The 13017-nt window shown below is 37.7% G+C and overlaps 1 protein-coding gene across 6 annotated transcripts; it reads left to right on the top strand.

Moving 5' to 3' along the window:
• Positions 1 to 324: 324 nt before the first annotated feature.
• On the top strand, positions 325 to 12985 carry Tdh (L-threonine dehydrogenase). 6 transcript variants are annotated; one of them, XM_022057367.2, is made up of 7 exons: positions 325 to 420; positions 7037 to 7149; positions 7335 to 7448; positions 8460 to 8609; positions 8989 to 9249; positions 11445 to 11711; positions 12497 to 12985. In XM_022057367.2, exons 1-7 carry the CDS (start codon positions 410 to 412, stop codon positions 12643 to 12645), a joined length of 1065 nt encoding a protein of 354 aa, XP_021913059.1. In that variant the 5' UTR covers positions 325 to 409; the 3' UTR covers positions 12646 to 12985. The 6 variants fall into 6 exon arrangements, with proteins under 6 accessions (XP_021913059.1, XP_021913058.1, XP_021913062.1 ...); XM_022057366.2 differs by lacking the exon at positions 325 to 420 and adding an exon at positions 3502 to 3865; XM_022057365.1 differs by lacking the exon at positions 325 to 420 and adding an exon at positions 6100 to 6238.
• The last annotated feature ends 32 nt before the right edge of the window (positions 12986 to 13017 follow it).

Raw genomic sequence — 13017 nt, 5'->3', positions numbered from 1 at the left:
GCATTTTACAACAACGACAATCGAGAAATTTCTCATTGACCTGAAACCCACCATTGATAAATAAGATCTACTGTTATGACTGAACTTATTATTAATATTGTTAAAGTAATTATAGTAATCAAACATGTAGTATAAAGCACGGGATGACAACATGGATTCTGTTGAAGATGCAGCGTGATGTCACTATTGCATCCACCAGCGTTCAAAGTTCTTAGTTTACGGTTGAATAAAACAAACATGTTTCATGTTTGGATTAAACATGTGGAACAAACAATTTGGACCAATGAGAAGGTCACTAGAATGTTTACAAAAGATGCGAATTTATTTACTTGCTTCTATTATTAGGGCAGGAGTTACAAGTGGAATCTGTGTCTGTCGCGGTTAAGTTCTGACCATTGCTCGTCGGGATATGCAATTGGGGTGAGTGCGAATGCTATTAGGTGACGTGTGAGAAGGACATAGCAAAGTTTATATCTAAATTTGTTTAATTATATTGTAGGTTAGTATTTGGTGTTTTATTTATAACAGTTAAAAAGTTCTGCTCTCCCCACCCAGTGGCATCCGTCCTGTCGAGAGGTTTAACCTGTAGCATAACACCTCTAGATCACGATCTTTCGATTTCTATAAACAAGGAGAGTAAGAAATGAAAGCCAGTTTTATAATTCGGTTTCCATAATAATCAAATTATGCGAAAGACGCCCTTGTGATCACACGAGAGATGGCTCTTCCACGTACCAGAGCCACGTAGCAGTTTCATGTAACGCCGAGTTCAAAGCCATGTCTTCAAAACACGGCTGACAACTGGAGAAAGATAATTTCCCATGGTCATATCGTCGTTTTCGTGATAAAATCTTACACCTGGAGATACGTGGTTTTGACACAGACATCTGATTGTTGCATGACATCTTCACGGCTGATGGGAACATTGGTAAAAACGCTGACTACATGGCACGTGACCAAGGTGTCTGTTCATTGTTGTGCCCTGAATCTGTCCAGTGTCTGTCGTTGTCAACCTATTTGTAGCCAAAACAAAATGACGTCATCAAACAAACATTTGTTTACTCGACATTGTTGTATTCTATTTTTATTGGTTGTTTACTCGCCATTGTTGTGTTTGTATGCCAACGACGAGATAAACTACCAATACAGTCGCATTATCACTGCTCCAGAAGTTGGCGTTGTCAACTACTTGAAGTACCAATACCAACAAAGTAAACTGATACTATTAATAATACTCATTCAAGTCATACTGCTCAAGGGGGGGGGGGGGTCAAGTGTTTTAACCCCCCCCCTTTCATTGTATGCCGAGTAAACAGATGACGTTTCCTAGGTAACCATTGTTGTCGATTTGTTGATATTGATCTTAGACATTTTTGTGACCAGTCTTCGTTACACTTTTTTGCCGAATGACCTTGATAGACGAAAGGAGCGTTTTGCTCTAGTTTTAACAAAATGTTAAGAATTTCAACAATGTGTGACCAGCCAGAGGAATCAAATAAATGCCATTGTTGAATATTTCAGTTAGGAGTTTACAGAATTCGAAATGCACTTTCATGTAAACATTCAATGCACCATAGCATTATAATTGTCAGTCTTACTGTAAAGATAACACAGGGAGTTTGATATGAAAACACAAGTAGAGGTTACAAGGCCTACCAGTCGCAATGAAGGCTGTTTAACAGCACGATAATCGAGTGCTGACTTTTCTTTTATTTTCTCTAATACTAAAATACGTTATTTCCCGTCGGTGTCAAGAAATGACGTCATCAAAACAGCGTTAGCTATAGCCGAGTCACATTTAAACGTTCATTTCTCATGAATGGTGAGAGTGAGGGTAATGTAACCTATATGTAAGATGATCAGTAAATAAAGACCTTTAAGAATCTGTAATGTATTTTGAGGTAATTGTAATTGTTTATGCATTTATTGTAATTTTAATGAACCAATATGTACAATTTTCAATGCATCTGGCGCGTTAGGCGCCCGCCTCTCGAAAACCGTAAGAGATGGATCGGACATATTGCGTACGAAATACGTATTACCTCTTGAGCTTTCCATATCTGTTTTCAGATTTCACATATCACAAATGGTTTTGGTTCTACAAACATTTATTTATACAAACAAAGGCGCAATCCACTCGCTCATTTGTTTACTCGGCAACTTCAGTTCATTTTATTCCCTACAGGAGGCAGAACAGTCACGACTTTAACGCCTCTCTCACTGTAATACCTCTTTTAATACACATCGAATCTTTTAATTAAGTGTAGATTTGTCCCGACGTTCATCACAACTTTTTTATAATCAACAGTGATTTGTTTTAATGTTACGTTATTGGAGGATAAGCTACTGTCAATTAAAACGTATCCTAGAACGAGATTTGAACTAAATCAGTCAACAAACACAACAGAGTTCCACGCGGATTTATGTTTAGAGGTTATCAACTATTTGAAGTACAAGAAGGTAAACTCATAGTACTAATACTCATTCCATATATTACGATTACGAAAACTGACTTTATGATCGATTTTAAGACGAAGATTTGCAAGGGTGGGGCTGGACGTAAAACGTTGACTGACCAAGAAGAGTTGGCCTCTGAACAGCGACGTAAAGAACTAAAACATCAGAACTATTTAACAAATAAAGAAAAGGGAAAGAAGACTTACATTGATAAACGAGACCATATTAAGAACACACGTAAAAAAACTGGATCTGTTACCATCTGTTAAAGCTTCTAAGTGGAACCACGGCTCCGGAGAATTTGACGTAAATACGTCTTTACGGAAAAGAAGTTTATATATTGGCTTTATTCTAAATATTTCCTTTATACATGCTTTACAATCGATTAAAGTTTGAGTAAGACATTGCTTATTTAACTTGAATTAGTTAGGCTTAAGAGAGGTCTGTGGTAGCTGAATGTAATGTATTGTAAGGTAAGGTAATGTAATGAAATGTTTTATAGGTAACAACAATGCCGAGTAAACACGACGTTTCCTAGGTAACCAGGTTACACTTTTTCGTTCCACTTTTTTGCCGAATGACCCTTCCTTATAGACGTATTTACGTCAAAAAACACGCTGAAAAACGAAGTATTAAATATCGACAGAAACCGATAGGCGAAAAACGCGAAATTATCGAGAAAGAACGAAAAGGACTCTAGAGCAACCCTTTAACTGTAGAAGTATATTTTTACTGAAATAAAATTTTATTTATACATTAATGTATACATTTACATTATTTATTTACCCAAAGAATACATTATTTATTCACACAACAAAATACATTATTGACGTAAATACGTCTATATGGAAGGGTCAGTGTCATTCCGGAAAAAATGTATAATGAAAAATGTGTAAGATGGTTACCTAGGAAATATCAACAATTTGTAAATATGGACTGACTACAATAGTCAGCTTGTATGCATTGTTATGTTACCTAGGAAACGTCATCTGTTTACTCTGCAATGTTGTGTTATCCGCTTTCGTTATTGCGGAAAGAGCTCAGCTGTGAATCGATTGTAGAAAAATTGCGAAGTGGAGTAGATAATTTTGTGCTGGTAAAAACTTATCTTATACAAGAATTATTAAATAATTTGTTTTTGAGTTAGTTTGTTGCGTCATACTATGCAGAGATAACAAGACGGAAGACATTGAAACTAAAAGAGTCCGTAATGCAGAATATCTAAGACAGTACAGAAAACGTTAGAAATAGAAGTATTAGATAATGAACCTGAAGGTCCCACAAAAATACCAAAAAATAATGCTGAATGTATGACGGAATACAGAAATCGTAAGAAGCAATTACTTCAAGTTAATGATTCCACATCATTAGCAACTACAAGCGTCCCTACAAGAATCGCGCAACCAAGGTATGACAATGCAACAGAATATTTTCATAAGCATTTTAATGAAAATAGATTTGGATACGCCTGCAATGTAGGTGATCTTGTATAGATATGGTGTTTGCACGATATGTTGATACTCTAAAATGTACAAATTTTATAACATATTTCAGCTAAAATAATTATTATATTTGTTTACCGTCAAATCACAATAAAATAGTAAGATAAGATAATTAAAATGATTAAAATATCATCCTATGTTCCATATCGAGCATTCGATGTACATCGGAACATTCACAACATGTTTCGGTTTATCAAACCGTCATCAGGTCTAAATTATAAACTTTTAAACTCAAATTACAATTAATTATAGTTTTTACAATTTTATACTTTTATCATCTTTCTCAGTATATTTTTTGGAAGTTGTGTCTAGATATTATTAATATAACATTATTGTTGACGTGGTGTTTTGATGTTTTACCAGTCATATATGAAATAGCAATCGGTTCAGATGTGTTGTGAATGTTCCGATGTAAATCGAATGCTCGATATGGAACATAAGATGATATTTTAATAATTTTAATTATCTTATCTTACTATTTTATTGTGATTTGACGATAAACAAATATAATAATTATTTTAATTAATATCACAATATGACGCAACTATACTATCTCATGAATATTTCAGCTACCACAGACCCATCTTAAGCGTAAGTAATTCAAGTTAAATAAGCAAAGTCTTAATCAAACTTTACTCAATTGTAAAGGATGTATAAAGGAAATATTTAGAATAAAGCCAATATATAAACTTCCTTTCCGTATAGACGTATTTACGTCAAATTCTCCCGGAACCGTGTTTCCACTATCACTTTTTATTTACCTAAAGATTACACGTCATTTAACTCACTAACTTGAGTACCTTGGGTTGTGACGCTTAATACACGCCTGCTGTAAGTAAAAAATGATACATACTTCATACAAGTGAAACGATAAACATTTCGCTCAAACACCATGTCAGTTCATGATAGGGTTTGTCGGTTTTTAAAAACCGGGTTTAGAAACCGTCTTTTTTGTATAAATTTGTAAAATTCGAAAACCGGTTTTTAAAATTTAAAAAACCGGATTTAGATACTAGAATTAATATTGAAAAATTAGTTAATTAATTAATTAATTAAAAACGTTAATATTTTGACTTGAAATCGCCTCGGGCACAAGAATATTGCAGTAAAACTAATCTTCATGAGTCAGGCGAATGTTTGACATGCAAATCCACAAACGCATTCTATTTTTAATTTCGTGAAAAAGAGCAGTTTGGAAGAAATTATAGAAAGATTTGCTGCAATGGATGGATTGTAAATTAATAGCATTACAACGAGCTCGTTCATACGAGAGTCTTTGCAACAACGGGGATATTCATTACCAAGAAAAAACTCTCGAGTAATGGATCTCATTCATGCGTCTTATGACAATGACGAACGTGAAATTATAAATGAATTGGATTGTATTTAGAAGATTGGGAAAAAATTTTCTATAACTTTAGATGAGTGGACTATCAAAAGATATCGCAGATATTTGAATATCAACGTACACCATTTTGCGGAAGATTTTAATTTGGGCTTAGTTCCTTTAGCTAGTTCCTGCGATGCTAAGAAAACATTAGAATTAGTTTCTGAGAGGCTACAAATTTTTAACTTGGATCTAGCAATTGACATAGTTTATAATTCATATTTTGTACGGATTTTAGTTATTTTAGTTTTTTTATTTGATTTTGTATAGAGTATATTTTATTTTGTTATATTTTTGTAGTTCCATAAATATTAAATAAACTGAATTTTTTTTAAAATAATTACATATATTTTTTTAACGTTTTAACTATATTTTGTTTTTGTTTTTGTTTTTTTTAAAAATTCTAAAACCGGTTTAACCGTTTTTTTTTTGGAAATACTGGAATTCGAATCCGTTTTTTTTTCAAAAGTCGGTTTTTGTATAAACCCTAGTGGATGAATTAGACCTAATAGTACCTTCTTTTAGGTTGGAAAGCAAATTTAAACCAAAAGTATCTTGCATAAAGTTAACAAGTTCAGAATTGTAATCATCCTTGACGTTCATGTTAAATTACATGTGGCAAACAGTAGGCAAGTTTTCATGAAGATTTGGGGTTTTTGTACATTTTATTAGATCATCAGGAACTTGCGATATCTACTATAAAAATATCAAGGAGTTAAGTTTGAAGCCACATACTCCAAGTTGTTATTATTGAAAGAATTTGATCTGGGTTGTCACGTGGAATGGTGGGGCCACCGGCCGAAGGCCATCAACTATTATGGGCCTCCTCTGTTGGATACAGTCGATATCAAGCGCTCCCGCTGAAGGTATTCCGCGTAGCTGACCTCATAAGGCAGGTAACACTAATTCTTGGCTTATACGCGTTACAGATTTTCAAAATTTATTTAATTATCCCCTTTTACGTTTCGCACGCTGTGTCTCACTTGAAAACACTGGGCTGGATTTGTTTTATTTGGCGATTTGTGAAAGAAAAGTTTCTCGCCATCTGTCAGCTGTTAAAAGTAATTTTTTTCAACAATACAGATTACAGGATTCCATAGAAATTTTCGAATAAACGAAGTCTGTTTTTGAGTGTAATTAATCATGCAAGGGGCTAACAAAAGAGACTGATATTTGCATCTGTTGACATTTTTGCTGTTCTGTAGAATTCCTTTCAACAGATGGCAGAACTAACGCGATGTTAGATATTTGAAACAGTTCTCGTGGTGTTTATTGCAGGGAATTTTATTACTGAAATAAATAATTCCCGATAATAGAGCAATATATTTACGTTTTGTTAACAGTTTGCAAAATATAACTTTTTTCTGACATTTCAAAATTCCGAAATGAAACGTCAGAAATCTCTCTTATTACCACGATTCAGTCTGGAAGGTAAAATATTATTAAATCTTCCATTCCTTGAATTGAACGTAACACGAAAAATTCACACGACGCCAAAATGTCTCAACAGTAGGCTAAAATTAAGTTCATAAAGGTCTCAATTAGAATCCCCACTTGTCTCTTAAAGTCACAGGGTGGCCTGTATAATATTAACCATTTTTATCATGGAGACGTGTTGTGTTTTATTTGAGGTAGGGACTGAATTTTTTAATATTATCCTCCATGTAATGTGATATTGTTGTTTTGGCAGGATGTTTCGTCGACAGTTGGTTGCCTTGTCTCGACTGTACAGTCAGTACTTAGGCAATGGTTACCCTGACCGGAATTCAAACCCACACGATCCGCCAAGAATTCTTATAACAGGTCTGTATTTCATGGCAGCCACAATACGTAAATATCAATAATTGAAGGCCGCATTTCAGGGAGGACGTCGATGCCTTTTTCGTGTTTATTTTAGAGCTTCGAGAACTTTTTACGTTCTCCGAAGCTTTCATCTCTGACACGGATATCGGAAGTCATCGGACTGAAGTTATTTTGCATGTTTTCAGGAAGCCTGGGGCAGCTGGGAGTCGAAGTAGCGAGGTTTCTGAGAGGAGTATATGGCCAGGAAAACGTTATAATGTCCGATATAATCAAGCCCAGTAATGAAGTGTTTAATGAAGGTTAGTATCTGCTTTTTCAGCTGACAAGGTTATATTAACTATTATTCGTGAATGGTGAATAGGAAATAATAAGGTAATAAAACGGTCGTGGCTTATTTTAAAGTGCATCGTATTTCTGCGGTGATCAGGAGAATTATCAAAATATGTGGCAGTAAGTTCTGAAAGCCTCGGCGTAAGAAATGACCTGATACTCGGTTGCCTGATTGTGATGACGGAAGTTCTAACCTAACCTAACTAATCTAACCCAATCTAACCTAACAAAACCTAACCTAACCCAACCTAACCTAACCTAGCCTAACCTAACCCAACCCAACCTAACCCAACCCAACCCAACCTAACCTAACCCAACCTAACCTAACCCAACCTAACCAAACCAAACCTAACCCAACCTAACCTAGCCTAACCCAACCTAACCCAACCTAACCTAACCCAACCCAACCTAACCTAACCCAATCTAACCTAACCTAACCAAACCTAACCTAACCTAACCCGACCTAACCTAACCTAGCCTAACCTAACCCAACCTAACCCAACCCAACCTAACCTAACCCACCCTAACCTAACCTAACTAATCTAACCCAATCTAACCTAACCTAATCTAACCTAACCTAACCTAAACTAACCTAACCTAGCCTAACCTAACCCAACCTAACCAAACCTAACCCAACCTAACCTAACCTAACCTAACCTAACCTAACCTAACTAATCTAACCCAATCTAACCTAACCTAATCTAACCTAATGTAACCTAACCTAACCCAACCTAACCCAACCCAACCTAACCTAACCTAACCTAACCCAACCCAATCTAACCTAACCTAACCTAACTAATCTAACCCAATCTAACCTAACCTAATCTAACCTAATCTAACCTAACCTAAACTAAACTAACCTAACCTAACCTAACAGCACCGAGCTTGGTGACTGGGAGGCTGATGGTCGCCGAGTCGGTCGATAAATGTGGAGCTACATCGTTATGTTTTAAGTGCAACGGTTACTTAATATCTTGCAGGTCCTTTCATATTCGCTGACATACTGGATTTTAAGGGACTGCAGGAAATTGTGGTGATGCATCGTATTGATTGGCTGATACACTTCAGCGCATTGCTTAGTGCCATAGGCGAGCAGAACGTTCCATTGGCCATCAGAGTCAACATTGAAGGTGACGAGGCATCTAACCTAACCAACTAACTAACTAACCAGCCAGCCAAGAATGCGACTAATTCAGAAACCTTTTTGAGAAGCTGTTTGTCAACTGTAATGATTCCTTCTCTGGCTACCAGCCTTGTCAGGTGATCCACGGAGAAAACACCGACGTTTCGAGAACCATCTTTGTCATCAGTGGACTGAAGTCAGCACCTGACACGGCTGGTAGCCCGAGAAGAATTCGCCGTCAAAGCCTCAGACCTTTTCGTGTAAGTCAACCAGCTGATAAAGATACCTCTGAAATGTTAGGGGCAGCTGAGGCTCACTGAAACAGGGAATGGCTTAAAAAATTTGTGGTAACTTTTACGTGACTTGAAGAATTGGTGTTTTTGCAGGCGTACACAACGCGATCGAACTGGCGAAACAGTACAAATTGAAGATATTTGTACCAAGTACGATAGGGGCATTCGGACCGGAATCTCCCAGAAACCCAACGCCGAATGTGGCAGTCCAACGCCCGAAGACGATATACGGTGTTTCTAAGGTCCACGCGGAGCTTCTGGGGGAATATTATTTCCACCGGTACGGCCTCGATTTCCGTTGCCTCCGCTTTCCTGGTGTTATTTCCAGCGACCCTCCGGGTGGAGGGACCACTGGTGAGTAAAAACTTGAAATTTCAAAATGGCAGTGCCTACCGTATCACGGACGATGGATGTGGATACCAACGTTTCGGAAGAACATATTACTTCCATCTTCAGGGTTGAAGATAGAGAACTAAAATATCACTTGTATGTAATATATTTTTTGTGTCCTATTACCATCGAGGGTTACTAATACTGAAATATTTTGTAATTAACGGCTGCTCGCGTGGTTGAGAATGAATAGGCGCTAACCCTTCCCCTGAGCGCCTACTTGGCGCATAGCGGCATACCTTTCCTTTTTTGACGTAAATACGTCTATATTTTAGGGTCAGTGTCATTCGGCAAAAAGTGTTACGAAATAGTGTAACTGCATTGTTATTTTACCTAGGAAACGTCATCTGTTTACTCGGAATTGTTGTTACCTAAGAAACGTCATCTGTTTACTCGGAATTGTTGTTACCTAAGAAACGTCATCTGTTTACTCGGAATTGTTGTTACCTAGGAAACGTCATCTGTTTACTCGGAATTGTTGTTACCTAGGAAACGTCATCTGTTTACTCGGAATTGTTGTTACCTAAGAAACGTCATCTGTTTACTCGGAATTGTTGTTACCTAAGAAACGTCATCTGTTTACTCGGAATTGTTGTTACCTAAGAAACGTCATCTGTTTACTCGGAATTGTTGTTACCTAGGAAACGTCATCTGTTTACTCGGAATTGTTGTTACCTAAGAAACGTCATCTGTTTACTCGGAATTGTTGTTACCTAGGAAACGTCATCTGTTTACTCGGAATTGTTGTTACCTAAGAAACGTCATCTGTTTACTCGGAATTGTTGTTACCTAGGAAACGTCATCTGTTTACTCGGAATTGTTGTTACCTAAGAAACGTCATCTGTTTACTCGGAATTGTTGTTACCTAGGGAACGTCATCTGTTTACTCGGAATTGTTGTTACCTAAGAAACGTCATCTGTTTACTCGGAATTGTTGTTACCTAAGAAACGTCATCTGTTTACTCGGAATTGTTGTTACCTAGGAAACGTCATCTGTTTACTCGGAATTGTTGTTACCTAGGAAACGTCATCTGTTTACTCGGAATTGTTGTTACCTAAGAAACGTCATCTGTTTACTCGGAATTGTTGTTACCTATAAAACATTACCTTACATTTCATTACATTACATTCAACTACCACAGACCCATCTTAAGCGTAACTAATTCAAGTTAAATAAGCAATGTCTTAATCAAACTTTACTCAATTATAAAGCATGTATAAAGGAAATATTTAGAATAAAGCCAATATATAAACTTCCTTTCCGTATAGACGTATTTACGTCAGATTCTCCGGAACCGTGGTTCTACTTAGAAGCTTTTTTAACTGTACGCATGTACGTCATGGAGTCGTGGGACAAAACAGTTGAGCCTGTATATTATCAAATTAATACTTTCGTATCAGATGTTCAAGTTTGTTTCTTTGTTAGTTTTCTGTTTGTGGTATTGGTTTCAGATTAATGCTTTTCGATACGTTGAGTATGTGTTCAGAAAAAAAAGTTGATTCCCGGGGCATTTTATTAACCGCATTCCACAAAGCAGAAACTACCTGAGTCACACACAACTTGGTATCACATGAATGAAATACAGTGCATCGAAACAAAAGGTGGTTCGCTCTTTCATGACCTGTTCGTCAAACTGGCGGCCCGCGGGCCATATCCGGCCTGAGACCACGTGTAATCAGGTTTCGCGAATGGATTGGTTAATTTGTAGGTAGTTATTGCAAGATATTTTGTTTTATTTTTTCGGAAGGATTAAAAAACCCTGTGATTCTTATCGTCTGTGTTGCATAATACTCGTAAATATCGATTATTTCCCTAAACGGCATTAACAAATCGATCTTTGTCGTGGAGACGCGTTGTGTTTTCTTTGAGGTAAGGAATGGATTTTAAAAAAAAAATATTTAGACGTCCTTTGGCTTAAAATGGTTAGTATAGTGAACTTCAGAGTAGATGTCGTATGAGAAATCGAAAGTAACGCATTTGCAAAGTATGTGTGAATTTGAGGTTTTCACGGCGGAGTCCGATGAGGCTGCCTTCTGGGTTCTAGCGCCGTGTAGTCGCCCTGATGATGGAGGCAGCAAGGACCTCCGAAACGTTGGTAACGGCGCTAGGACCCACAAGGCATCCACAACTAAGCACGCGTTCTGATTGTCGTGTTCAGATTACGCAGTGGCAATCTTTCACGACGTACTTCAGACTGGGAGGTTCGAATGCTACCTCAGCCCGGACACACGCTTGCCCATGATGTACATCAAGGATTGCCTCAGAGCCCTCTGGGAGTTCATGGTGACTCCATCAGCGAAGCTGAAGAGACGAGTCTACAACGTCACAGCTATGAGCTTCACTCCGGAAGAACTAGCCGCCGAGATAGCCAAGCAGGTTCCTGAAATCAAGGTCACTTACCGCCCCGACAGTCGACAGCTGATCGGTCAGTATGAAGTGTACAGTTTAAAGCGAAGGTACCTTGTTCTAAATAATTTTCCCAGGATACCTTGCGGCTAAGTGTCACTTCCACCTCAGAATTTCGCACTCATGTTGATTTTTTTGAAATTTAGAAAATACAAATGTGAGGCGATGTCTTGTGGCTTGATTGGTTCTTGCGAAGGGGTGGCCATCTGGAGGCTTTAAGGGGACCTTTGTCCATCCCCCATTTGATACACGCGTGAATATGTAAGCAGTGGTGGAATGTCACTTGACAGTAAAATCGAAGAACTTCGTCCATCACAAATCTCACGTGATCTGACACTGGCAAGAAGTCGGCCCTTCGCGGTGAGAAGCCGACGGCTAACCGCCTGAGCTATGGCACTGATCTTTTTGCATAATAAACCAAGTTTGATGAAATTCTATAAAATTTCTCAGAATTTATTATTGGGAACATACATTCTGACACAAAATCATAAACCATCAAACCCGAGTGGTAATTATATGAACCGCCTGCTTTAATAATCAGTAACTATTCATTTTGTATCATGTGTTTTGTGTGATTCCCGGTGTAAACAGCGATTATTTCCTTAAACAGCGTTAACCAGTTGATGTTTCGTAATGGTGAAGTGTCGTGTTTTCTTCGCGGTACGGGCTGGATTCTTAAATATAAGGAAGACGAACTTTGGCTTCAAAGGGGCAGGAGAATAAGAAATGTGGGTAGGAAGTTTAGAAGGTTGTGTTTACTGTAACCTGGGTCTGATGGCTGTGGTTCGTTCTGTGTGTCTGCAGCCGACTCTTGGCCGCAGGTGTTCGACGACAGCGCGGCGCGAGAGGACTGGGGCTGGCGGCATGAATACGACATTACGAAATTAGTGACGGCCATGGTCGACGATGTAAGTCGACAGAAGCGATTACGCCACTCAGTGAACGAATTATGAAACTCGAGTGAATAAATTACTAATAAATGTGTGCTTGTGAGTGTTTCAAGGTCACGGCGAAGTTGGACGAGAACCAAATTCAGCTGAAGTGACATTTCGTTTACGTGGACCTCAGACTGGGTGTAAATGCTTTTGGGCAGCACTGTGCTTTAATCATCACTGATTTCATGTTTGATGGGTTCTTTTTTGGTCTGGTATAACTGGTCGGTTCTCCAGGTAAGAAATAGGCCTGAGCCTACGGAACTCCCACGAAGGGTCTTTTCCCCTTAATACTGCATATGGGATTGTTGAATACTATGAAGTGATTTTGAATAAATGTTATTTTGAAATATGAAAATTAGTAAGGTTTTGAGTTTTTGACGGCGGTGAGTC

This window comes from Zootermopsis nevadensis, unplaced genomic scaffold, assembly GCF_977971745.1.
Source record: "Zootermopsis nevadensis isolate Lab colony 2312 unplaced genomic scaffold, Znev_1.0 Znev_ptg000028l, whole genome shotgun sequence".
NCBI lineage: Eukaryota > Metazoa > Arthropoda > Insecta > Blattodea > Termopsidae > Zootermopsis > Zootermopsis nevadensis.
The sequence above is the reverse complement of the archived record's forward strand: the minus strand, read 5'-3'. Positions and strand labels throughout refer to the sequence as shown.